Source organism: Vicugna pacos, chromosome 27, assembly GCF_048564905.1.
Source record: "Vicugna pacos chromosome 27, VicPac4, whole genome shotgun sequence".
Taxonomy (NCBI): domain Eukaryota; kingdom Metazoa; phylum Chordata; class Mammalia; order Artiodactyla; family Camelidae; genus Vicugna; species Vicugna pacos.
The window spans coordinates 18,233,433-18,259,579 of NC_133013.1; the positions used below are offsets into that span (position 1 = coordinate 18,233,433).

The window sequence follows — 26,147 nt, forward strand, 5'->3', positions numbered from 1 at the left end:
ACAGAGGCAGGGAATCAGGGTGAAGGTGAGTCAGGTCAGTGCGCCTCTTCACCCACCCCCTAATACTTGCAGATCTTTCCCTCCTGTAAAGGGGTGAGTTGAGGGAGGAGGACTGGGCAGGAGAGGACTCAGCTTCACTGCCAAATGGCAAGATTGGGAGCAGACAGCAGTGTGGTGTCGGAGCCAGCCGACAATCGATCAGGTCCAGAAAACCTGTGCTGCAGGACTGAGAAAGAAAGACAAGGCTAAAAGGTGGGGTTGAGAGGGTCTCACTCTAGCCCGCAAGACGCTAGGTCAAGAGTGGACCACAGAGTTTATTTCCAGCAGTTAATTTATATGATTTTAACCCATTAGCTCATACATTCCTGCATGTAGGCAAAGGTATTGTTTTAGGGTACATTAACAACGTGTACTAAAATCATTAACTTGTATATTGTTGCAGACTTTACTATTGTTTACAGTTCTCATAAAACTAAGATTAAGAGTTCCTGAAACCAAGATGATAAACTAAGGCATTGTTCTTCTAAGCTAACATCGTGACTCGTGTACTATTATCTCAGGTGATTGTTCTTCAGGCTAAGATCACTAACTTGCATGCCGATTGTATCTCTCCTTCCAAAGGTCCTTAGTGACTTGATAGCTCAGGATGTTCCTTCAGGCCTTAATGCACCTGGCACATTCCTCAAAGGGGTGGCGGGACAGAGATTGTCCTTGAGAGATCAACCTCAGAGCCTGATGCCCTGCACTGTGGGAGTTTAGGCTCAACCTCTGTGCTCGGCAGTCCTCAGGTCATGAGTGGCCCCCCGCAGTGTGGTGTCCTTAAAAGCACAGGCAGTATTTGGAATCACGAAGACACAGGTTCAAATCCCAAATCTGCCACCTCTTTCAACCACGTGATCTGGAGCATGTCTCTGAGTTTCCCTTCTTATAAGACAGGGATAACAATGCCTGGCCCTTGAGAGGATTCTGAGAAAATCCATGTACACGTATGTACATGGAGGGGCTCAGGAACTGGAAGGCAGCATGAGGAAGGGTTGCAGCTGCCTGGGGTTCAGATACCAGCTCTGCCCCTTTCTACCTGGCACAGGACTGCCTGGTGCCTATTTCCTCTAACAGAAAGTGGGGCAGCTTCAGCATATATCTGATGGGAGTAAGTGAATTCACTGATGTGAAAGGCTTTGGACACTGGGGCCTGGCTCAGTGGGTGCTCCAAAGTGTCGGCTTAATTTTATTGCTGCCTCTGCTCTGTGGCGGGCACAGCCAGCCTGCTGTGTCCTTCAGAGATTCCGGACAAGTGCTAGGGCCTAGGAGCTTTCCCTATCAGTAGAAACATTCACATGACCTGGAAAAAAAAATTTGGCCTCGAAATGTGAAAGGAAAAGTACAAAATCAAAACTAGTGAGTGCTTTGTTAAATGTCCACAAAACACTATTATTTTAACTTTGTTAACCGTCTTTGTAAATAAACGTTTAATAACATTTGAAATCCATCTATAGGTTAGATTTTCTCATTCTACAGGAATTTAAGTGAGTGATGATGACTAAGAATCAGAACCCATCAGAGTTTAAGTAACTTGTAACCAAATAACTTCAGGTACAAAATTGTAAAAATTATTTTAGTTGATCACTGAGAGTTGAAAATGCAAAATTTTAAAACATGTTTAAGAAAAATACATACAATTTAAGGAAATCAATGGGAACAATACACTAGAAGCTCAGGATGGTAGTTTCTTCTGCAGGGATGGGAGGGGGTCAGAGAGGGGTTTCAACTACCTCAGTAACATTTTCTTTCTTAAGCTGGGTGTTAAGTACCACAGGTTTTTATTATATTATTCTTTATTACTTTTATGAAAATGTAATAAAAATTTTAAATGTTTTTGTAGCAGAAAGAAGAGAAAGAAATATCCTCACATCATTTCAAATGATTTTATGGCAAATTTATGTTTAACATGAAATGTGGGGCTATTTTAATATGTTCTGTGGGGTTCCAGGATAAGTAAGAGGTCTCATAGAGCGCCAAAGGGGCTGTCACAAGATGCTTGCCTGCGCCCTGAGAAAACAAAAAGAACATTCCTCTCTCACCATATAATTGCTTTAGCCCAACTAACAATGCTGAGTTATGACCTAACAAACACAACCCTGAGTTATGACCAAACAAACCCCCTCCCAAAAATTCCTCAAGCGTATCAGACTGCCTACCTCCTACCTAAAGAGACACTTAAGCTCTTAGATAATGAATCAACTAACATCTGGAAACTTTCAACATTGATCCCCTTCCTCAAAGCACATAAATGGTTAGACCCTTCCTTACAAAATAAGCCCTAGAGAGCCTCCCTGGTGGCACACACAGGCACCTCTTGTCTGGGTGGTCTGCTGTTGTCTGTGGCAGAGTATCCTAATCAACTTTTTCTTTCACTTTGCTTTGTCTCTGGTAAATTCTTTTACCACCTGTGGTACCGGGCTGTCTTGTCCCACAACATGTTCTACATAATGTAAGGCAGGGTTTACTAAAGTCCAAGTCCCCAAGGCCCTGACTCTACCAACGGTCCTCCAAGCTCCAGACCCCTTACCTGGGGGTGCCCACTGTGGACCCTGCAGAACCCAGCAGGAGTTCAGTTTCCTTAGTAAGCATATATCTGTCTATGAAGTACAGATATGTATATCTCCTTAGGTACTAACTAGGGAGGTCTAGATACATGGAGCTGTGAAAAGGCAAGAGAAAGGCCATGAGGTCTGGGAGATACACATTTCATAATGCGGGCCATCTTACTCAGAAGGGAGAGCATGGGTTCAACTAGGAAAATGAGATCAGCCCCAAGGTGTGGGGGTTGTTAGTTTTTATGGGCTCAGCAACTTCATATGCTAACAAGTGGGAGGATTATTCCAACAACTCTGGGAAAAGGACTGGGATTCCCTACTGCCCACTTTTTGACATTTTATGGTCAGCCTCAGAACTGTCATGGTACTTGTGGGAGTGCCATTTACCATGCTAATATATTACAATGAGTGTATAATGAAGCTCATGGTCTGCACCATCTTGGGCCTCAAGGTCTACTAGGAATGGACTCTTCCGCCATCTTGGTGTAATTGCTGTGTTACTGTTTTAATGGTTGTGCCCTGTCCCCTTTCTTCCTGTGTCAGGTCCAGCTTTGTGACAAGGTGCTGGCTCAGCCAAATGGCCTGAGAGGACAAGTTCCTTCATACCTGGGGAGAGGAAGCATCTGCCCGACTCTTGCCAATTATAAAAAGACTGATAGGCATGCAGGGTAAAGAGTGAACTGTGAAACTTCAAGGCCAGGCCATGATGGACAGGGAGGCAGAGAGGGGAGGACTGGGGAGGGGTGAAGGGCCTTAGAGTTGAAAGAGGGAGAGAAGGTTGTTTATTATCTACAGTGTAAGCTGGACTTCCCGGAGGGACAGTGGGTCCCACCCAGAACCTCACCTGTGGAAGCTCCCAGGAAAAGCAAAAGACCTTAAATAAGAATTTGGGGAAGACACCAGCTGACTTCTGGGCCATTCCTCTTGGCTGGATTTGATTTGGGGCCTCAATTGGCTTGGGATTAGGAGTGTTACCGAACAAAATTTCTGGTTCCCAACAAACCAAAACGTCGGAGTTTGGAGCAGAGAAAGGTTTATTGGATGGCCAAGCAAGGAGAACAGGCGGCTCATTCTCAAAAATTCTGAACTTGATGGTTTGGGGGGAAAAGTTTTTATAGGCAAAAAACTTTGTGGTGAGGGCAGCAGGGTGTGTGACTTTCCCCTGATTGGGTGGTGGTGAGGGAACAGGGTGGTGCTCCAGGGATCTTGCGCTCAACCAGAAGCTTCCATTCTTCACCTAGGTGGGGGGGCCTTAGTTCCTGCAGAAGGACTCAAAGATATTGTTATGTATATTCCTTGAGGGGGAACCAAAACCCTGCCCCAAGGCTACACTATTGATTCTTGACTGTTTCTCCCTTGTTCTGCATTTCTTTCCTTCTCTGACTAACAGCTGTTTTAATCTGCCCTTTGGAACTCAGGGAAGGTCAAGGAGGCTGAAAGAAGCCTATGGCATACTAACAAGAAATGGAGGCCACAGGAAATATTTGTACCAGGGACCACCCCACAGGATCCTGCTCTGTTTCAGGAGCCAGGGTCCAAGGAAGAGGTTAGCCAGTCCCTGATCCCTTTTGGTCATCTACTCCTGGGTGTGAAAAGCAGGGTAAATTGGTCTCTGCCCCTGCTCCTGACACAGGGAAACCCTTGTTAAAAAACAAACAAGCAAAAAACCCTTGTAAAAAAAAAAAGGGGTAAGAGCACTAGGAGCATCTTTTGTTCTAAAGTTTTATCTTTGACCTGTCCCTGACACTGGGCTCCTAAATCTCTTGGAATTTCTGGGGTGATAAGAGTGTCCTTTGTTCTAGTGAGGTGACTCTGGGTGGGCTCCTGGGTGGGGGTTAGTCACCAGCAAGGCCAAGCCATGATTAGAAGCTTGAAATTTTCAGCCACGCTCCCCACTCTCTAAAGAGGGGAGGGAGCCTGGAAACGGACTCAATAATTGATCCACATGAGGAAGCCTTCATAGAATCCCAATAGTGAAGGAGGGTTAATAAAATGGCCACACTTAGGCTAACAGATGGCTTATTTTTATGTTTGCCCTTAAAATGGTCAACTGAACTGACTGTCCGGTTGCTACTCACAGTTCCAGGCCCGTTGTTAAAACTAAAGCTATTGATCTTACTGTTTCTACTTTATTCCAGTAATCAAAAGCTATAATCATGCTTGGTCTCTGGTCAGTCTCCAGGGAGAAGGTCACAGGACTTTAACCTTATGAAATAGCCTGAATTACCAAGAGGACCACACCTTGACTGCTTACGAGATAAAGAGATCTAATTGCTAAATTGGTCACCTGGAGGCATCATGATGCCATTCTGTCTTCTGATGAGAAAATGATTCTGTTGATTGTTATGCTTTATTGTTTGAGCTATGGCTATATACCCACCCCACCCCATCCCCAAAGTGGGTTCACAGTTTTGAAGGCACTAGCCTGCTGTGAGTCCCCTTTGCCCAGCAAAGCAATAAAATTGCCTCTTTTCTTCTAAGCTCCAAGACCTTGTCTCTGGGTCATTTGGCTCGTCAGGGATGGGGGCCGATCTTTCGGCAACAATAGTATGGGTTTGGGGGAGCTTCCAGAGTGGTGAACACACCCCAACTCCACCGGGACAGAAGATTCTGTGTTCACGATCCTCCCAGAGCTCACCCTATGTATCTCTTCTTCTGGCTGTTTATCTGTGTCCCTTATCCTGTCCTTTAATAAGCTGGTGAAAATAAGTAATTCTGTGAATTCTGTGAATCACTCTAGCAAATAATCGAATCCAAGAGGGAGGAGGTCATCATGGGACCCTCTGATTTGCAGCCAAGTAGGACAGAAGCTGTGGGTAACCCGGGGACTGACTACTTGCAGTTGGCACCAGAAGTAGGGGGCAATCTCGCAGGACTGAGCCCTTAACCTGAGGGATCTGAAGCTATTTCCAGGTAAGTAGTGTCAGAATTGAGCTAAATTGTAGGATACCCAGCTGGTGTCACCGAGAATTCCTTGGTTGGGGAAAAACTCACATATCTGGTGTCAGAAATATTTTGAGTGTGGTAGCAGTGTGAGAGTAAAAGAGAAGCACAGGAGATGGACAGAGGTTTTCTTTACCCAAAAGGACAGGTGAAATGAATAAACAAAGTCCTGGATCTTAAAATTCAGCTTAGTGCCCTTACCTGCAAGTCACTGGAAAGTATCAGTGTGGTAGAATGATTCTCCCAGTGAGGAAAAAAAAATGAATGCTGAATAAAGTATTAAACAAAATATATTTTAAAATGCATCACTGAATTGATACAAAAAAGAGTAATCCATGGATCTCAAAACTGGGGTAAGGGAGCCCCAAAGCCAGCTGGTACTCTGAGGGTTTCTGAAGGACACTGGAGCCAATTTGATGGCTGCCCCAGGAGAGAGATCAGAAGACAAATCTTGGGGTCCACCCAGTAATGGAAAGAAAAAGTGTATATAGACATATAAAGGCTGTAGAGTGCATAATTTACAAATAATGATAAAACATACAATTCTCCTTATTTGTAAATTCAATATAGAAAATTGATTCACACAAAACGCTTGTTGATTTTTGCCAAACTTGTATCCATAGCCAAACCCTATGCTTGCAATTCACTGTAGTTCTAACATGAATGTTGGCTGACACTTTTATTTACATTAAGGAGGGAGATAAAATGAAACAACAAAGACATATGTTGGCACTTCATTCATTAGTCAATAATATGAGCTACTTCTTTGCTAAATCAGACAATTTTAAATAGTGGAAGAATATTTCCTCAGTTTTTTTTGCATGTTATTCTCAATGTAATGGCTACAGACACAACACACTTTTAAATTTACTCTGAATTATTAACATTTTCCATCACCATTTTAAAGGCTAGACAATTAATAAAACATTAAACCAAACCTTAGTTTGTAGCATTTATTGATGTAAGGAAGTTGTAAGGAAGATTTAAAAATGGGACTCTGCAAAGGACTGGGGGTGAGCCATGCTAGGCGCCCTTCTTCAGCATCGAGGTCTGCAGTCTCATTGGCTGTCCTGTCTCCTTTGGTTCTCCATAGATGGGGATAGTGTCTTCTCTACACTCTGACCCTACAGTTCTTTATCCATGGTGCAGGGGCCTTTGTAGAATCCCCTCACTGCTTTGTTTTGTCTCTCCCACTTTCATTTGTCTTTTATGGTTCGCAACAGCAGGCCATCATCCTGCAAGTGTTTGTTCAAGGCCAGTGCTGTCTGGTGACCTGTGTCTTCCCATTGTTTGTGGAGGTTTCCCAGTCTCTCGTGGGGTTACGAAAGAGTTACACAGCTCAGAGACTCTCCATCTGTCCTGCAGTCATTACATGGAATGTAACTCTGGTGTGTGGATATGGACAATAGGGAAGACAAAACATCTAATAACTACATGAACATTCAGCTCATCTGTATAAACACTTGGCATGCATTATCTCATTTAATCTTCACAGCAACTCCATGAGCTGAGCAGTAGTATCATTCCTAATTTACAGATATGGAAACTAAGGCTCAAAGAGGTGGGGGTGGGGGGTGGGGTGGGTACAGCTTGGTGGTAGACTATGTGCATAGTAGCATGCATGAGGTCCTGGGTTCAATCCTCAGTACCTCCATTAAAAAAGAAATGTTGTTATGTTATGTTAATAAATAACAACTTAAAAAAGGAAAAAGAAAAAGAGTGAGCTAAGGCTCAAAGAGGTTAAGTGAGAGGGGGAGGGTATAGCTCAAGTGGTAGAGCGCATGCTTAGCACGCACAAGGTCCTGGGTTCAATCTCCAGTACCTCCTCCAAAAAATAAATAAATAAGTAAACCTAACTACCTCCCCTTGCAAGAAACAAAACAACAACAACTAAAAAGAGGTTAAGTGAGGCTGCACACGGGACCAGAGGAGCGCCAGGAAGTCTTACCAAGATGTCAGGCTTCTCTGGCTCCTTATGTGTGCTGGTCCAGGAAACTAAACACCCAGAGAGCCACTGAAAGCCCTTGAGGGTCGTGAGAAAAGTCCTCTCATGTGTTTACAGAAAGCCCAGAGAAAAGTCCTCATCCTCCAGACATTCTCAGAGTAAAAAGGAATTCCTCCCAGGAATTAGGGTACAATTCTACAAACTCACTTCCCACTCTGCTTATTACCCTTATGAATAAGTAGACAGTGGAGGTTATGTGAATGACATGATGGGACTTTGGACAAGCCACTTAACCTCTCTGTGCCTCATTTAAATGGAGATTACAATGGTACTTACATGGAGTCATGAAAATGAAATGTTAATATATGTGTAGTTCTTAGGATAGTGCTTGGCATATAGTAAGCACTATGTCACTGTTGGCTATTGTTAAGTTATTATTACCTGCAGTCCAAGTCATCCAGTGACTCCTCCCGAGTTTCAGTATGTCTGGCTGCTGGATTGTCTCCACATGTTCCTGGGGAGTTAAGTTCCTGCATCAAGTCCCAGAGGAGGTCAGGAGGATGGGCAGACCCAAGTGGTTAAGGAAGAGATTGGGCTGGGCGAGCTGAAAATTCAGTGAATTCACCAGGTTACAGAAGTCTTCCTCTTCACTCATTTTTTTTTCCTGTTCTTTTTTAATTTTCGTGCAGCCCCCAGTGTGGTGGGAGGGAAGGGATAAGGCTGAGCTGCCTGGAATAGGCAGAGGGGCCCGGCGAGGTAGGGTAACCCAGGGGGCGGTGGCATTGAGGAGACTCTGACAGGTGACCGCTCAGAGCCGGCAGAGCTCCTCTTTGACTTATCGTGTGCTATGAAGGTACCCCTGGATGGATGGATGGGGCCCAGGATGTGCATTGGTTTCATTCCCACAATGGTATCAACAGAGTTGAGTCAGAGAGCATTGCTTAAATCATCTGACTGATTTGGAATCCTATGTACTCTTTCTCAATATTCTGAATTTACGAGTGTGGTTCTCTTCCTTTTTCTTCTATTTTCCCCCCCAGATCCGCTGCACTTGGTCTCTGGGAATCACGGAGATCAAAGGGTCACGGTGTCCTGGGACGGAGGTTGTCCTATTCATTAAGCTCTGGGAGCATCTAGACAGACGTATTCATCACAGGAGATTCTTAAATTTCAAAGAGACCCAAGGGAAAATCTGCTAGGCTGGCTTGAGGAAGTTCAGCTTTCATTTGTCTGATCTAAGTAGTGAGAATAACTCTTCCTAGCCAAGAAACATGACATTAATTGCCAAGGTAGATAAGACAGTGCTCTTTTTGCAGACTTCACCAATGGGACAATGACTCCCTCACTAAGCACCTCTCTTGCTGGAGCCTCCCCAGCACCCTGGGGCTTCACATCTCATTGGGGGTTGACTCCTTAAATGCCCTTGGGTTTGGGGAAATGGAGAGCTTGGGTGAAAAGGGCTCTGAATGCATCCAGGCAATGCTATCTCTTTCACTCCTCAGTCACAGACCTAGAGAGATGAAGTGGCAAATCACCCAGGGTTCTAGGTTGCAAACAACACAACCCATTCTGAGGAGCTTAAGCAGAAAAGGGTTTAGGTGCCTCTAAGAATCTCTGTGAGGGCATGAGGCCAGGCTTAGGAGTTGTGACAAAGCAGAAATGCTGTAAGGAGTGACCACTGCTGCCCCAACTGAGTGCAGGCCAGGTGTGGCCCCTTTCAAGGCTGATGCTGGGCTCTGGAAGCTGGAGATTTCGGCAGCCACCCTCGCCATACTAGGTGGGGCTCCCTTCCCAAATCATAGGCTCTGAGGTTGCATCTGATTGGTGGACACCAGGTCACATGTCTGGGCCCTCCCTGCAAAGGAAGTTGGGAAAGTATGTTTCTGGATTTCTATTTTATGGAGGCATAGAGTAAAAAGGTGGAGGAAAACTTCAACATAAGAAGAGCGTTTTGGGCAGCCAAGAATGGTGAATGTTCACGTATAATCAGCAGCCTAAAATCACACAGCTAAGAACGTCCCCAGAACCAACCACATTGCCTTGAGAAAGGCCTTTGAGTCCTGACCTGCTGCGTGGGTGTGAACCCACCTTACGTGCCTTCAGGTTCTCACTCTGCCCCAGCAGTCTACAGCATAAAGCTGGATCCTCCTCTTTCCCAGGGTCAGTTATCCCCTATGTATCCCAGAAGCAATGGTTTAATTGTTGCTTTTATGTTGATTGGGCTTTTTTAGGCAAACTCAAATGCCTTCAAGGGCCAGGCAGGTAAATAAGTGGGTGAAGTGAGCAGAGGGATGGCCATGCTGAGGACAGGAAAGGAACTGTAGGAGCAGCCACTGCTCAGTGTCATATGTTCCTATTGGGAAATATGGACCTAGTGGCCAGATACTCTGAAGTTTCCAGAGAAGTCCAGAACCTGGATTTCATTACATGAAATCTCCAGATGTTTGATCAAATATTCTTGATCATTTAAAAAAATTTTATTAAAGAACTTCAAATATACAGAAAAATAGAGTGATGTTCATCACTCAGACTGAATACTTTTGACATTTTGCCATATTTGTTTCATCTATTTTTTTTCTGCTTAGGTATTTTAAAGTAACAAAATCAAAAAAGCTAATAAAATATTTTCATCCTTCAATAGGTATCTCTTCAAAACATATTTTCCTGAATAGCCAACAATATTTAAGAAAATGAACAAATACCTTGTCTTTACTCAAATTTCTTTCACTCTCCCCCAAATGACTTCTTTAGATGGATTGTTCAGACCAGAATCCAACAGAGGACCAAGAATTCCATTTGGTTGTTATGTGTCTTAAGTGTCTTTAATCTAGAAGAAATATTGGTCTATTTGTTTGTTATTTTTGTGTTTCTACTGACATTGATTTGAAGTAGCCAGACCAGTGTCTTGATGACTGTCCTGTCTGTTTAGACATATGTTGACTGTTTCCTTGTGATGTCACTTCAGTTGTTCCTTTATTCTCTGCATTTCCTGAAACCTGGAAGTTAGATGTAAAGGCTTGATTAAATTTGGCAAGAATCTATCCAGATGATGCTGAAGCTGCCTAATTCATCACCCCAGAAAGCATGGGTAGACACCCTACTAGTAATTATGCTAGATGAAGGACGAGGTTAAAATAATCCCTCCCTTTATAACTTTATATTTTCTTCCTTAGACCAGTCATTTCCCCAAGAAAGGTTTTACCTAATGGTTTTAGCATCCATTGATGCTCCTTGCTGAATCATTTTGTTTCATTAGGGATTGCAAGAGGGTGTTTTTCTAATGCTATAATTTCTTCGACACTTATTAGCTGGCATTTTTCTGTAAAGAAGAACTTTCCCTAATGAATTGGGGCTACTCGGTTATCCTGAAATGGGAAATATTGGTTCCTACTGGAAGGTATTGTCAAGGAACCACATCACAGGCTTCCAAGAAGTTATGCCTGGGTGATTATTTCAATTCATTCAATTTGCTTATCTAAATTTTGCATAATAAGCAATATTACTTTTTAATAAGAAACAATATTTAAGAAAAGAAATCAGGATAAACACACAAGGTCACTCAAAGAGTAGTCACACTAGGTAAGGAAACAAGAACTGGGCTGACCCAGGACCACACCAGTAAGGTCAGAGATGCTTTGACAGGAGGACACCAGGCCCATAGTTGCCTGTGGGGACAGTAGGCACTTACTCATCAGCTCTGACTCCCACAGTGTTCTCTGTCATCCTTGTCACTCAGAGTTACCACATTAATCACAGGGAGGGAATGAGAAGGATGAGTTGATGGAGGCAGGAGGCCACTGGCCCTTAGCTGAAAGAGACAGATCATCTTTGTCTTTGCCTCTGAGAGCCTTTCAGTCATCTGGCCCTGCCCATGAAGAAGGGCTCTTCCCAGTCAGCCCTACTCGACTCCAGCCGCTGCTAGTTCTGACAGGTACAGTGCTGTCAGGTCAGCCGAGCAGTCACCCAACCAGGTAGCGAAAGCCAGTGGGCCAGGGGACAGGGGGGTGTTGCAGTGACCTGTGGTTTTCAGCATGTAAGTCTTGCACATCTTTTGTTAAATGTATTCTTAACTATTTTCTGGGTTTGTTGTTGTTGCTGCTGTTGCTGTTGCTGTGGTTATTATAAATTGGAATTTTTTAAAAATTTCACTTTTCAATTATCTATGCTAAAAAATATGGAATGCTTCATGAATTTGCATGTCATCCTTGTACAGGGACCACGTTAATCATTTGTATCATTTCAGTTTTAGTATATAGGTTGCCAAAGTGATGTTATGTGTGTTTTTAATAAAAACATAACATGAACCCCTCCTGTGAATTTTACCTTTTACCTGAAGGGCAGGTAAGTCCCTTCTCTCCTGCAGACTCCCACACCGCCCTAGACCCCTACTCAGGCATTACGGGATCTCTGCGCAGAAACTACACCTTCTGCCTTGTTATTATCTGGCTCTTTCAGCCAAGATGGAGCCTGTATTCTCCACTGCAACTTAACACACTCATGCTGGCTGTGATTCTGTAAATTGGTTCAGCAGTCCTAAAACAGTGTGCAAAATGCCCGGAACCGACTTATTGCCTCAGTCCTCGCATTCATTCCCAAATATTACTGGAGAGGAGAGAGAGAATCCCGTCTCACGGACCTGTGGACAGCCAGAGAGGCTTTAACAATCCATTTCTAACCCAGGGGGCGGGGGGTTCTGAGCCTTGAGGGGAAGATGCTGCCTCCCCGGGAAACCAGCAGACATTTCTGGAAACCTCTCCTGAGCCTCAGATAAGACTGGCCTGATGTGCTTTCTAAGCTAACCACAGTGTCACCTTTCTTAAAAATTGCATTAAAATACACAAAACATAAAATTTGCCATTTTAAAGTACACACTTCAGTGGCATTAAATGCATCGACACTGTTGTACAACTCTCACCACCATCCATCTCCAGAACTATTTTATCATCTCATATCACAGTTTCATCTTACAAGATATTTTTATCTGATGTTAGGCTTTACTTATTTAAATATTTATTTATTGAAGAATGAATTATGGTCAATTAATCTACAACAAAGGAAGCAAGAATATACAATGGAGAAAAGACAGTCTATTCAATAAGAGGTGCTGGGAAAACTGGACAGCTATATGTAAAAGAATAAAATTAGAACATTCTCTAACACTATATACAAAAATAAACTCAAAATGAATTAAAGACCTAAATGTAAGACCAGATACTATAAAACTCCTAGAGGAAAACATAGGCAGAATACTCTTTGACATAAATTGCAGCAATATTTTTTTGGATCCGTCTCCTAGAGTAAGGGAAATAAAAGCAAAAATAAACAAATGGGACCTAATTAAACTTAAAAGCTTTTGCACAGCAAAGGAAACCATAAACAAAATGAAACGACAACCTACAAAATAGGAGAAAATATTTGCATATAACAAAACAGACAAGAAACTAATCTCCAAAATATAAAACAGTTCATAGAGTTTAATATAAAAAAAAAACAAACAACGCAATCAAAAAATGGGCAGAAGACTTAAATAGACGTTTCTCCAATGAAGACATCCAGATGGGCAACAGGCACATAAAAAGATGCTCAATATCACTAATTTTTAAAGAAATGCAAATCAAAACTAGAATGAGGTATCACTTCACACTAGTTAGAATGGCCATCATTAAAAAGTCTACAAATAATAAATGCTGGAGAGGGTGTGGAGAAAAAGAACCCTCCTGCACTGTTGGTGGGAATGTAAATTGGTGCAGCCACTATGGAAGACAGTATGGAGGTTCCTTAAAAAGCTAAAAATAGACTTACCACATGATTCAGCAATCCCACTCCTGTGCGTATATCCAGAGAAAACTATAATTTGAAAAGACACATGCACCCCAATGTTCACAGCAGCACTATTTACAATAGCCAAGATATGGAAACAACCTAAATGTCCATTGACAGATTAATGGATAAAAATGTGGTCTGTATACATATGTGTACACACACACACACACACACACACACACACACACACACACAGGAATATTACTCAGCCATAAAAAAGAATGAAATAATGCCAATTGCTGCAACATGGATGGGCTTGGAGACTGTCATATTAAGTGAAGTAAGTCAGACAGAGAAAGACAAATATCATATGATATCACTTATATGTGGAATCTTAAAAAAAATACCAATTTTATTTACAATCCAGAAATAGACTCACAGACATAGAAAACAAACTATGGTTACTAACAGGAAAGTGAGGGGAAAGGATAAACTGGGAGTTTGGGATTAACAGACACACGCTATATACATGTATGTATATATACACACACGTATGTATGTATACGTATAACATTATTGCTTTGCTGTACACCTGAAACTAACATTGTAAATCAACTAGACTTCAATAAAAAATAAAATTAAAACAAACAAGCAAACAATAAATAATGAATTAAAAGCAGGTTTCCCCAGCCTTCCACTCCCAAACCATTTGGCTGCCCCGTGATAAAGGATGTGATAGAGATCTTTCCTCGTGGCTCCTATTAGCTGGTCCAGACCTCACTGACTTAGCCCAGCTGGGGGTTGTGAAACTACAGGTCTACTCACCTAAGTAGGGGTAGGTGAATTTCTAGGGGGACAGGGCCTCCGGATTAGGTCCAGCCCTCCCCTCTGCTCTGGCCAGGGCTCCATTAGAGAGGCTGCAGTCCTGCCGACCCCAAGTTGTCTAGGGTCTGCATTACTTCCCGCCTTCCACCTGGGACCCATGGTTTCCTGAGCCTCCACAAGCCCCTCTGAGTGTAATGAGGGGACTCTGAGCCCCTTCCTCAAAAGTGAGTCTCTCTCACTTTGAGCAGAGCCTGAGGTTGGTGGTCATCAGGGTGATAACTGGGCCCGTCTGTACACACACTCTGGTTCTTCGCAGCATAACTGGCTTCAAAGAAGGAGTTTGATCTTATAAGGAATTTCAGCCCTGCTTGACAGCCCCAGAGCCCCCCATCTGCTCTAGTCTCATCTCCTGATGGGCTTCCATGAGGAGCCTTGGCTGCCTCCCCTGGGGACCTTCCTCTTATCCTTGGGTTCCCACAACAGTGAATGAACCCAGCGTTCCGGACCGTTTCCACAGGACCCAAGGTGAGGAATTTCTGGGCTCTGCGCAGCCCCGATAAGGCAGGCCTGGGACACACCTCACTGGCTTCAGCCACAGCTTGGCTCTCCTTGCCAGAATAGGGAGGGCCAATTCCACAGGGCTCTGGGATTATACTGGCCCTCAGACATGGTTTGCCAAGGGACTACTGCTAAGTGGGAGTGGGGATGGGGGTTTGAGCAAGAGACTAGGGTCCAGGCGTCAGGCTAGCAGGGGTCAGAGAGATGATGGGGCAGAGGTGAGGCAAGCACCACCTAGCCTTATCCCTACACATCTGTATCCCACTCCACCCTCCATCAAATCCCTGAACCACAGCACTGCCACTCCAGTAAGCAGAGGGATCATTCAATCAGCTGTGATGTCCAGCAACTTACTTAAGCTTTCTGAGCTGTAAAAATAGGGATTCTATAAACTACTTATCCAGAAGGGTTTTGGAAGACTGAATATGAATGTTCCTAGTGTAATACTAGATACTCAGAAAGTGTGTAATACACATTATTTTCCTTTCTGCTTTCTTCTCTGGTTGAGCTTTATGCACATTGCTTTGTCTTTATCAAGGAAGCTAGACAAGCTGGCAGTTCCCAGAAGGGGTGGGAAAGCCACTGTTTTCTCTTTGTGCCCAGAAACACTGCCCCAGATGGATGGCTTCCCCCAGAGACCACCAGGTACCACTGGAGTATTGAGACCCTGGAGATTGAGCTGGGTAGAGTGGACAGTCGGGTAAACGGGTACGGTAGAGGAGAAACAACGTTCCCGGAAGACCCAACCCTTACCAAGACCCACCAAGGACACTTATTCTTTATGTCACTGCCACTAAAGATTTCCAACCTGAGACCTCAGTTCAGTTTAATTAGAACCTTCGGGGGTGGGGCTAGCTTTGGGTAGTGTTTAAAAGTCCCCAGGTGTTTCTAATGTGTAACCAGGGTTAAGAACTACTGGTCCAGTCCAACCTCCTCATTGTAGAGATAAAAACACACATTTACAAGCAGTAAAATATTTAAAGTGACAGACAGAATTTAGTGCAAAGTAGGTTCCCCAAAGAGGGAGGCTATTTTTATTTCATTATTTCTGTTATTGCTTTAGACAGAGCTGGCTTTCAAGGGCAGGTGACTTGTACCGTCACATAGGTCCTCATGCTTAGAAGGGCCCTATGCTTGGTTTACTGCTCTGCTGTTGCTCTTTTGAAACTATGATTTTTTTTTTAACAAGGGGCCCCACATTTTTTCACTTTGTACTGGCTCTGCAAGTTGTGTAGCTGGCCACGACCCTAGGTCACACAGCTCTTAAAAGCAGAGTGGATTATCACCCCGTTAAAGAAAGATGAGGGACACACGCAGGGCTCAGAGGCTTGCTGGCTGTGGGGCTGGCCTGGGTCCACTGTCCAAGGAGGTTCCTTCTCCTGTTCATTCCATCACAGGGAGGAGGCTGTCTTTACATCTCTTAGGGGAAGCAGTGTAAGAGCCTCAGAGCTCCTTCTTACCAGCTGTGAGAGGCCCTCTGAGCCTCAGTTTCTTCTTCTGTAAAAGGGGGAAACAATGACTGTGAATTATGGTGAGGAGTGCCCAGAATCATGACTGTCCCTCTAGATGCTACAAATATGTGACTTCTTGTCCCTTTATTGGGAAGAGGGGGACCCATGTGCTCCAAGTGCCACCTTGTCAGGTCTTTTTTCTTTTTCTCCTGGGAGGCCCAACTACATTAAGTTCTCAGATTTCTGCTTTTCCCATAAACTAAGAAGCAGTTCTGGGGAAAGGTTTCATTCTGGAGCAGGGCATACAGGCTTCAGAACCATTAGTAAAGAGTTGCTGCTACTGCCCTCTGGTGGTAATGTATCTGTATCTGCACAGATTCCTAACATCCTTTTGGGAATTACAAAAATGCCTGGTAATACACTACAATTCAGTTAAAAAAAAACCTTGCTACTCTACTAGGCACTAGGGATGCAAAGACAAATAAAACATAGTCTTGTTCTCTAATAACTCACAGTTTAACATGTATTCCAATGTTCATAGCAGCACTATTTACAATAGACACGGCATGAAGCAACCTAAGTGTCCATTGACAGATGAATGGATAAAGAAGCTGTGGCATAAATACACAATGGAATATTACTCAACCATAAAAATGATAAAATGTCATATGCAGCAACATGGATGGACCTAGAGATTATCATATTAAGTGAGGTAAGTCAGAGAAACATATACCATATGATATCACTTATATGTGGAATCTAAAAAAATGATACAAATTTACAAAACAGAAAGAGACTCAGACATAGAAAACAAACTTATGGTTACCAAAGGAGAAATTTGGGGAGGAACAAATTTGGAATTTGGGACTAACAGATACACACTACTATACATAAAATAGATAAATGATAAGGACCTACTGTATAGCACAGGGAACTAAATTCAACATCTTGTAATAACCTATAATGGAGAAGAATCTGAAAAAGAATATATATATATAACTGGGTCACTTTCCTGTATACCTGAAACATTATAAATCAACTATACTTCAAGAAAATAAAAATTCCAAGTGATAAAAAAAAAGAACTCACAGTTTAGAAAGTGAAGCAAACTCTTAAGGAGATAGCTTGAACATAGGACGATATGATAAGTTTTAATAAAAACAATGACTCCTGAGTTCTGGTCCCAGATAAAAGGGAGTAGACCTATTTATTCTTATCCTTCCCACTAAGGGGAGCTAAAATTCCCCTGCAAATTCTATATAAACAAACATAAGAAGACTCTGAGAGTTTGGGAGAAGAGGCAGACTGATTAGGGATCACTTGAGACCCAAGAAATGTCATGGCAGTGAGTTCCCTGGGTTTTCTTTTTGCCTTTTATATCTGACTAGACACTGAAGAAGTTAGCAATCTAATATACCAATGGATGCAGGCAAAAAAAAAAAAGCCCCCAGAAAAGTTTGCTCTGTCTAATCCAAAGACTGGAAGGGGGTAGACTAGCAAAACATAAAATGTTTAGACAATAATTAATAACTCCAGTCCAGCCAAACTAAAAAATACATATATATGTGTGATAAAAATATAATACATATAATTTATACTTCTAATCATGTTTAAATGTACAGTTGAGTAGTGCTAACTATATTCACATTGCTATATAACAACTTCCCAACTCATTTTACAAGGCCAGTGTTCCATGACACCAAAACCAGACAAAGATAGTGTAAGAAAAGAAAACTATAGACCAGTATGCTTTGTGAATATAGATGCAAAAAATCTTTACAAAATATTAGTAAGGAGAATTCATCTATACATAAAGAGACTTACATACTATGACCACGGGGGATTTATTCCTGGTATGCAAAGCTGGTTCAATATTTAAAAATCAGTCAATGTAATTTACCATGTAAACAAACAAAAATCTCACGATCATATCAATGGATGCAGAAGAAGCATTTGACAAAAATTCAAGACCTACTTCTGATAAAAAAAAACTCTCAGGAAACTAGAAATAAAGGGGAAATCTCTCAGCTTGGTAGAGAACATCTATAAATCAGCTAACAACATATTTAATGATACAAGGTTGAATGATTTCCCCCTAAGAAGCAAATATGTCTGCTTTCATCACTCTTATTAAGCCATCTCAATTAGGCTAGAAAAGGAGATAAAAGGCATACAGATTGGAAAGGAAGATGTAAAACTGCACCTATTTGCCTGATGCATTACCTACAAAATCCCAAGGAATCTACAAGAAAATCAAAAACCCCCAAAACTTTCATAGAACTAATACATGAATGTAGCAAGGTTGCAGGATACATGATCAACATGCAAAAATTGATTGCATTTCATAAGCTAGCAATGAATACACAGAAAATAAAGTTTAAAAAAATGTGCAGTTGTTCAAAAAAAAGACTTTAGGTATAAACTTAATAAAACATGTACAGGATTTGTATGTTTAACAACAAACCCTACAAAACAAATCTTTTTTTTTAACGAAAAAATCAAAGAAGATCTCAGTAAATGAAAAGACATTACCACATTCACATATGTATTTGAAGACTTAGAGTAAAGATGTCAAATTTCCCCAAATTGATCTATAAGTTTAAAGCAATTCCAGTAAGGTTATTTCTAAACATAGACAGGCTTAATCTAAAATTTATGTGGAAAGGCAAAGGAACTAGGAAAGATAAAAAACTAGGAGAGCTGCCACGTTATCTTACTACAGAGAGAGGTTGCCTCCTCCCACTTTAGGCCAATACTCAGTGCCCTGTATTAAATTCTTCCTGCTTTAAATCCTAGAATGGTTTTTGAGTCCTGCACTGAATCCACCACCCTTTTTTCCCCAAGCCTCCCAAGTCATCCTCATCATCTGGATTTTAACCCCTTACAGCTCCCCTAAGCTGACCCCATCTCTCATCCTTCCTTGACCTTCCTACAGTGTCTTCTAGAATGGCAGTCTCCCAGAAATAAACTCCCTTATGTCCTCTGCCCTTCACCTTCTTTCTCTATCAGAAAACTGGCTAATGCCTGTATACATCATGTCCCCTATATTCTCCTCAAGTAACGGCTGTTTACCCTCTCACAACCCTCATTCCACCTGGCCTGCAGGTTCAGGTAGCTGTTCTCCTTTTTCCTCCTCCATAAAACCCCAGCCTCTTGGATATTAGACTATACCCTGCCTCCTTGTCACAGTCATCTGCAGATCTCTACCTTACTTACTAAACATTTTGACCGCTGGCTCACTGTCTCTCCACCACTGCCCCGTCACCATTCTTGGTAACTTCAGTATCTGTATAAATGATCCAACCAATACCAGGCTCCTTTGCAGCTAGAGGTAGAACCACATGACTCACTGAGATTTACGTCAAGATCTGAAGATAGAGGTGGTTTCTGTGAAAGCTTTTCTTTCCTGCTGGGGGACCTGCTCTCTTCTTCCTACCTTGAATGCCAATGGGGTGTATGCAGCCTTCTTGTGATTATGAGCATGTGGAAAAGGCAGGAGGATGGCACACTTGTTGGTCCTGGCATCGTTCAACCAAGGAACTCACACCAGCAGCCACTTACCTCCAATCTTCTTGTTAGGTAAGGGAAGAAAAAAAAAAGGCTGTATATGACACTGTGGTCAAATTTTCTGCCCTTGCAGCTGAAATAATTTCTAATAAGTACAACCTCTTCCTGGCACACATAAATCAAATCTCTCACCTTTCTCTTTTACCTATTGTTCTTGCCCAGCAACACCAAATCCTGGGGTGTCTAAGGCTGCTAGTTATTCCCCAATAACCATTCTCGCCTTTTCCTTTTAGTAACAGAATGCCAAAGTTGTCACAGAGCCCATGATCATCCAGAAAACAGGTGGAGCCCACTCTCCTACACAGAGCTGGAGATACTGAATCACCTTCTTCCTCCATTCCTGTTTTTGTTTCATCAGATTTTCACTCACTTCTTGATCACTCCCAACCACACACACACAATGTAGTGTCTCTTACCTTAAACACACACACACATACACACACAAAACCTTTCCTAAACTCCTCACCTCCCTTGGCTTACCACCTCATTTCTCTGCTCTCCCTTATGAGAAATTTGTTGGCCAGTGAGAGGCAGTGAGGTGAGTGTCATGGTTAGTGGGGTGTGTTTGTCAAAACTTGCAGAATGGATGAGAATGGCTTGAAAGTAACAACCAGAGGCAGTAGTGGAGGACTCTTTTGAGAAATGTCACATTGCCAACACCCCTGATGGCAGAGAGGACGATAATTTATGAAAAAAGATGGACAATGATGAGTGAATTGAAAAGTGATTGAGTGGGATTCTGAAGAAGTTTTAGGAATACTTCAACAAATTAATTTTGCTTATCTTTTTTTTTCGTTCATCTATGCAAGAGGGATAAATGATTTTTTAAAAATTATTCCTTCATAAATCTAAAGGAGATTTTTCATATATAAACCAAAAAATTTGAAGTGATTGGGTTACTGTAATTGCCTGCATTTTTCTTTCAATGACATAAAATAATGAGTATCTTACAATCTATATTATCTTATAGTTGATAAACTATAAATGTTTGCCTTCTCTATGAAACCTCTGCAGAACGCTGTCTAGTACATAATGAGCACTCAATAAACTAGCCTTCACTATGATGGTATCTTCTAGGGGAAGTATGGGACTGGGAGAGGGGGAAGTTTTCCTAGTATTTAACTGAACAGTCCAGTGCCTTAATCTTTTGTCTGATAAAAATTTTTTAAAAGATAAGAAGAGACATGTAAATCTCTATTTTTAATCATGATTTTGTAATTGGCCCCAATTTTGGATCATCTTAATCAGCAGTGATGTGGAACATTTCCTCTTGTTTATTTCCTGGTATAGAAATGAGCATTTAGTAAGTTGCAGTTTCAATTGATTTATGACCTCTTTAAAATAGGAATCATTTGATTTTTGTCACTAAAAGAAAGGTGCTCAGCTGCTAGTTTTTACTTCAATTAAGCAGTGTGGCAAGGAAGTTTTTTTACTTTTATTTTAAGTAAAATGTCTTCTATTTTAAATGTCTTATTTTAAATAGAAAGACTCTGAATGTCTTTGGGCCACAAACTCACCCCCTCCATTTCCCATTTATCATTAATGCCCACCATGTCTCATTTCCTTTACATGCCTAAAGGCACCCAAATTTTCCACCAAAGATGAAATATTTTTCTTGCCCTTCCCAGTCTGGCATGAGGGTTGCGTATCTCGAAACCTTAACTCAGTGTGATGGTTTCTTTTGGATGCTTTCTTCTTTTGGCAATACTAAACATTCGGTTTACCATTGAACTGTCTCTAAAGCATTCTGTGTATTGTTGCTTTTAATTCCCCTGCTTTTAACAAATATTGGGACAAATATTAAGCTTATTTCTTCTTAACATTGATTCCTCACTGCCACTATCAGTAGGCAGATAGGCAATAACTTTTCATTAACTAAATAAAAGGGTAGAAGACAGGGAGAGAAAGAGAAACAGATATTAAATAAACAAATAAGCTTTAAGGGAGATTGCTGAATGGAGAGGGGAGAAGAAATGCAGATTAAATAACCAGATCCATGTCATTGTTTTAAATGAAGACCTGACCAAATTTTACTCTTAAAAGTGTTCTGAATGGGGGAGGGTATAGCTTAAGTGGTAGAGCACACACACACAGTCTTGGGTCCAATCTCCAGTACCTCCTCTAAAAATAAAGAAATAAACACCAAACTACCCCCCACCCCAAAAAAGTACTCTGAATCCCTCCTTTAGAGGCTGGTTTTTCACTTGAGGTTCCAAGCATTGTGCTCTGGGAACCTGCATTTTGGAATCAGAATCTGATTCTATTTGTGGTTCTGCTATCTATAAAATCATTGAGGAGATTCTTCAATTGCTCTGAACTTCAGTTTCCTCTGTTTGTAAAAGCATGAGTTTAATAATAACTCTTAGGAAGTTAGCTTGGTGAACAGGGAGCAAATTCCTGTCTCAGGGCCTTGGCACTTGCTGTTCCCTCTTCCTGGAACCCTTTTCTCCCAGATGCCCACAGGGCCTCTCTCCCTTGTGTCCAAGAGTCTTTATTGGAATGTCACCTCACTGTGGCTTCCCTAACAATCTATTTGAAACTGTATATTCATACCTACTTCTTATCCCTTTTTCTGCTTAATTTTTCTTCAGAGTACTTATCATCACCTAACATACCACATCTTTTACCTATTTATTTTATTGTTTGGCTCCCTCTACTAGAATCTTCCAGGGGGGGGATAGTTAATCTCTTTTACTCCCTGTAATGACTGATGAATGATAAACAGCATAACTGGTGTGGGCATTTTTACCAAGCGCCTGACACATTAAGATTAACAAATATTTGTTGTTCTAAAATGACAGTGGGTGGATCAGGAAATGTCAGTTTATTTTATTCACGGACAATCTACAAAGTATCAGTGGTAGTCTTTCCTGAAACAACTGGCTCAGACAATCTCAGGACTGGAAGGAAATTTAAAGGTAGGTCAGGCCTTGTTAGAATTTAAATTCTCCTTTGCTGTTACCAAGAATAGGAATTGTTCACATCTAGAGTCACAACCTTTTCTACAATTGAGGATTCTTCTATTTGCAACAAGAGGATCCTTTTCATTAAGAATTTCCTCCCCCTCAGTATAGCACAGGGAACTATATTCAGTATCTTGTAGTAACTTGTATGTTCCTACATGACCGAAGTACTGTACTGTACACCAGTAATTGATACATTGTAAACTGACTATACTTAAATAAAAATATATAAGAAAAAAAATTCTCCCAAGAATGTAAAAGTAAAATAAGATTGTAGAAAACTTACAAAATTTTAAAAAAAATTAATCACCATAATCTCATTACTCAGTTAACAGTTTAAAAATACACACAGAAAATTTAGGGCTCTCACTACATGTGCTGTTTTGTAGGTTTTTTCCGGTCAAACATTACGTATAAAAACATTAAAAGGCTCTGCGATGTTCCCCTTGGGGGTTTACTATACCTTATTTAATCATTCGCAAACTGTTTCCTATTTCTCTTAAGTTAAATTTTTATACGATCTCCGATACCTTCTTCAGAGAAACGCCTAGAAGTTACTGAGGCAGGGTGAGTGAACTTTTACTTTTTTAATAGTTGTTTTCTTATATTACTGAAAATTATAGTCTTCACCATCGGATCGCACTCCATAGAAAGTCTAGGGTGGCTTTAAACAAGTTCGATTCAAACCATCCCAAATTCTCTTCCGGTACTGTTTTCAAGATCTTAGTAAACATGCACAATCACACACGGTCGCAGTCCTCCTTCGGAAAAGAGAAACTTAAAGACAGCCCCAAGCACCACCTCTTTAAATTTTAAACCGGAGGTCCGGGCCAATGAACGCTAAGTTTCTCCGACAACACAGCGTCCCGCCCGCAGCCCCGCCCTCCACCAATCAAACAGAGCTCTTCTCCACCGCCCTTCCAATCATAGCCAAGGATGGAAATGACTCACGTAACTTACGTAAGGCAAGCGGCCAATGGGAGCTGACCTTGGGAGTTACCTCCGCCAATGGCAACAGCCCTTGAAGAGCGCGGGAGTCTTTCGACCAGGGTTCCTGAGGGAAGCAGAGAATGGCGCTGGTTCCCTGAAGCAAGAGCCTAGGGAAGAGTGGCACAGGCTCCGGCCGGAGCCCAGAGGCGGCGGCGCGGCCAACATGGCCTGCTGTCACAACGTAATGCTGCTGCTGGACACCGCGGGCGGAGCCGCTGGTCAGAGCCTCGTCCGGCGGGCTGCCCTGCGCCTCCTCACCTACCTGAGTTGCCGGTTCGGCCTGGCCAGGGTCCGCTGGGCCTTCAGGTTCTTTGACTCTCAAGGGGCGCGGAGTCGGCCTTCCCGGGTGTCTGACTTCCGCGAGCTGGGGGTCCGCTCCTGGGAGGATTTTGAGGAGGAGCTGGAGACCAGGCTTGGGGAGGGCGCCCGCGGCGCTCACCTGCCGGGCCCGGCGCCCAGGGCCACCCACACGCACAGCGCTCTCATGGAGACGCTGCTAGACTATCAGTGGGACCGGCCCGAGATCACATCGCCCACGAAGCCGATTCTGCGCAGCAGCGGGAGAAGACTGTTGGACGTAGAGAGCGAGGCCAGAGAGGCCGAGTCTGCGCTCGGGAGCTTTGTGAACGCCGTCTTCCTCCTGGCCCCTTGTCCGCATTCGCAGAGGGAGCTGCTGCAGTTCGTGTCCGGGTGCGAGGTCCAGGCCCAGGGCCTGCCGCCTACTCCTAAGCAGGTGATGGAGAAGTTGCTGCCCAAGAGAGTCCAGGAAGTCATGATCGCCCGAAAAATCACTTTGTACTGGGTGGATACCACCGAGTGGTCTAAGGTAAGATGAACTCAGATTTAGGGAGCGGTGCTAGTTCTGGTGAACCAGAACTTGGCAGCGTCTGCAGGGCAGCCGGTAGACCCAGAATGAGACTAACATGACCAACAGGTGTCCCTTCAGAAGGAAAGTTCTGTGGTCACAAGCAAATAGGGACAGTCATCCCAACGAACTAAGTAAGGCCCTCGGTACCTCCTGAGTCAAAGCATTTGTGGTCCTTCACAATTTGGGACCCATCTGCCTTCACGGGCTTAATCTTTCCTACACACAACCTATATTCCATCATATTGAAATATAATCTAGTTGGCCAGCAGGTCATGACTGCTTGTTTTGTCTTATCCATCACCTGAAATGCCAGTGCTCACTCTTTTGTGCCAATTTAAACTGCACTCTTTCTTTAAAGCCTTGCCCACTTGGCAGCTACTCAGTCTCAACCTCTGAATTTCCATACACTTTAGTGGCATTCACCCTTTTCTCCATTATACGTCCCATTTGTGCAGTCTCTCACCTTCCATCTAGGCTGAGTACTTCAAAGGCAGGTACACACATCTTTGTATCCCCTGCAGGTGTGTTTTGACTATTATAGGTGTTCAATAAATATTTGTTGACTAAATGAATAAATTCTTAGGCACTTACAGGCCTAAATGTCTAACTTGGATCTTTATCGAAGCTGTGGAGCCCCTGATCCAGTTAAGTGCTATGATAAGTGTATCCTTTTACCTTCATCGTTTTCTTCTTTTACTTCACTTTGTCAATAAATATTAATTTGAGGAACCACTACATTGAGTACCTACTACATTGATCTAGCTGCTGGGGATGTGGTGGTCATCAAAGTGGAGTTTACCTTCTAGGGGGAAACAGATTAAACAGGTAAGTGATAGGATTTCAAGTAATGCTCTAAAGAAAATAAAGCCAGGTGAGGAGCTGAGGATGGGACAGAGGAGGTAGAAGCGGGAGGCAGCTGTACATCAGGGGTTAGTCAGGGAAGGCCTTTTTGAACAGAGAATTGAGTGGTGAAGGAGGAGGTACTTGAAGTTTGGGAAAGAACAGTCCAGGCAAAGAGAAGAGCCAGTGTAAAGATTTGAGCTGGAAATGAGCCTAGTTTGTTTCAGAAACAAAAAGGCAAGGAATGCTGAGACCTAGTTGGCAAGAGCACAGTAGGAAAGGAAGTCAGAGGTAGCAGAGGCCTATCTGTAGAGCCAAAGTAATAAATGTTAATTTTGTTCTTACTGTTGGGAATGCGATTGTACCTATTGGAAACACATGTTGCTAAACTAGGAGTGGGTTAAACTGCAAGATTACAAATAGAAAACGAGCAGGTCCTTTATGAGCTATATAGTGTGTTGAATTTTCCAAATTACTTTCACATACAAAGCCTGAGAAAGGTGTACCAAATACAAAATAAGACAGAAGTGGTTAAGGGAATGGTAAACATTGATGGAGAACACAGAATCCTAAAACTTAAAGCTTGTTAAGGCAGCAAGTCAATTGTTGGACATAACACACAACACTTATGTGCTTAATTTGGGATAAATGATGTTCAGTCACCTCAGAGACTATTCTGGAGTTAGGTTATATCAAATACTGGCTATCAATAAGTCTTAAGCAGATAGGGCCTGGAGATTCTTTTTCTCTCTTTTCAGAATGATATTAAAATAAGTAGGTTGACAGGATCTTTTTAAAGATTCCTTCCTGGTTTCACATTCCATCATCTGAGGAGGT

The 26,147-nt window shown here is 42.4% G+C and overlaps 1 protein-coding gene, 1 long non-coding RNA gene and 1 other non-coding gene across 5 annotated transcripts in view; 1 reads left to right on the forward strand and 2 right to left on the reverse strand.

The window, feature by feature from the left end:
• Nucleotides 1-10,183: 10,183 nt before the first annotated feature.
• Nucleotides 10,184-24,270, reverse strand: LOC116285778 (uncharacterized). Of its 2 annotated transcripts, XR_012064778.1 has the most exons (4): nt 23,865-24,270; nt 23,573-23,666; nt 11,174-11,293; nt 10,184-10,481 (listed from the first exon to the last, which is right to left on the reverse strand). It is a non-coding gene; the product is annotated as an uncharacterized lncRNA (long non-coding RNA). The 2 variants fall into 2 exon arrangements; XR_012064777.1 differs by lacking the exon at nt 11,174-11,293.
• LOC116285857 (U6 spliceosomal RNA) lies at nt 11,654-11,757 on the reverse strand. The gene has a single exon (XR_004195600.1). It is a non-coding gene; the product is annotated as a U6 spliceosomal RNA (small nuclear RNA).
• Nucleotides 23,627-26,147, forward strand: part of TICRR (TOPBP1 interacting checkpoint and replication regulator) — a 36,104-nt gene continuing 33,583 nt past the window's right edge. For both annotated transcript variants that reach the window (XM_072950763.1, XM_031691852.2), the window contains exon 1: nt 23,627-24,428. In XM_072950763.1, coding sequence (XP_072806864.1) covers nt 23,766-24,428 — 663 coding nt within the window. In that variant the 5' untranslated portion in view covers nt 23,627-23,765. The remainder of the gene's footprint in view (nt 24,429-26,147) is intronic.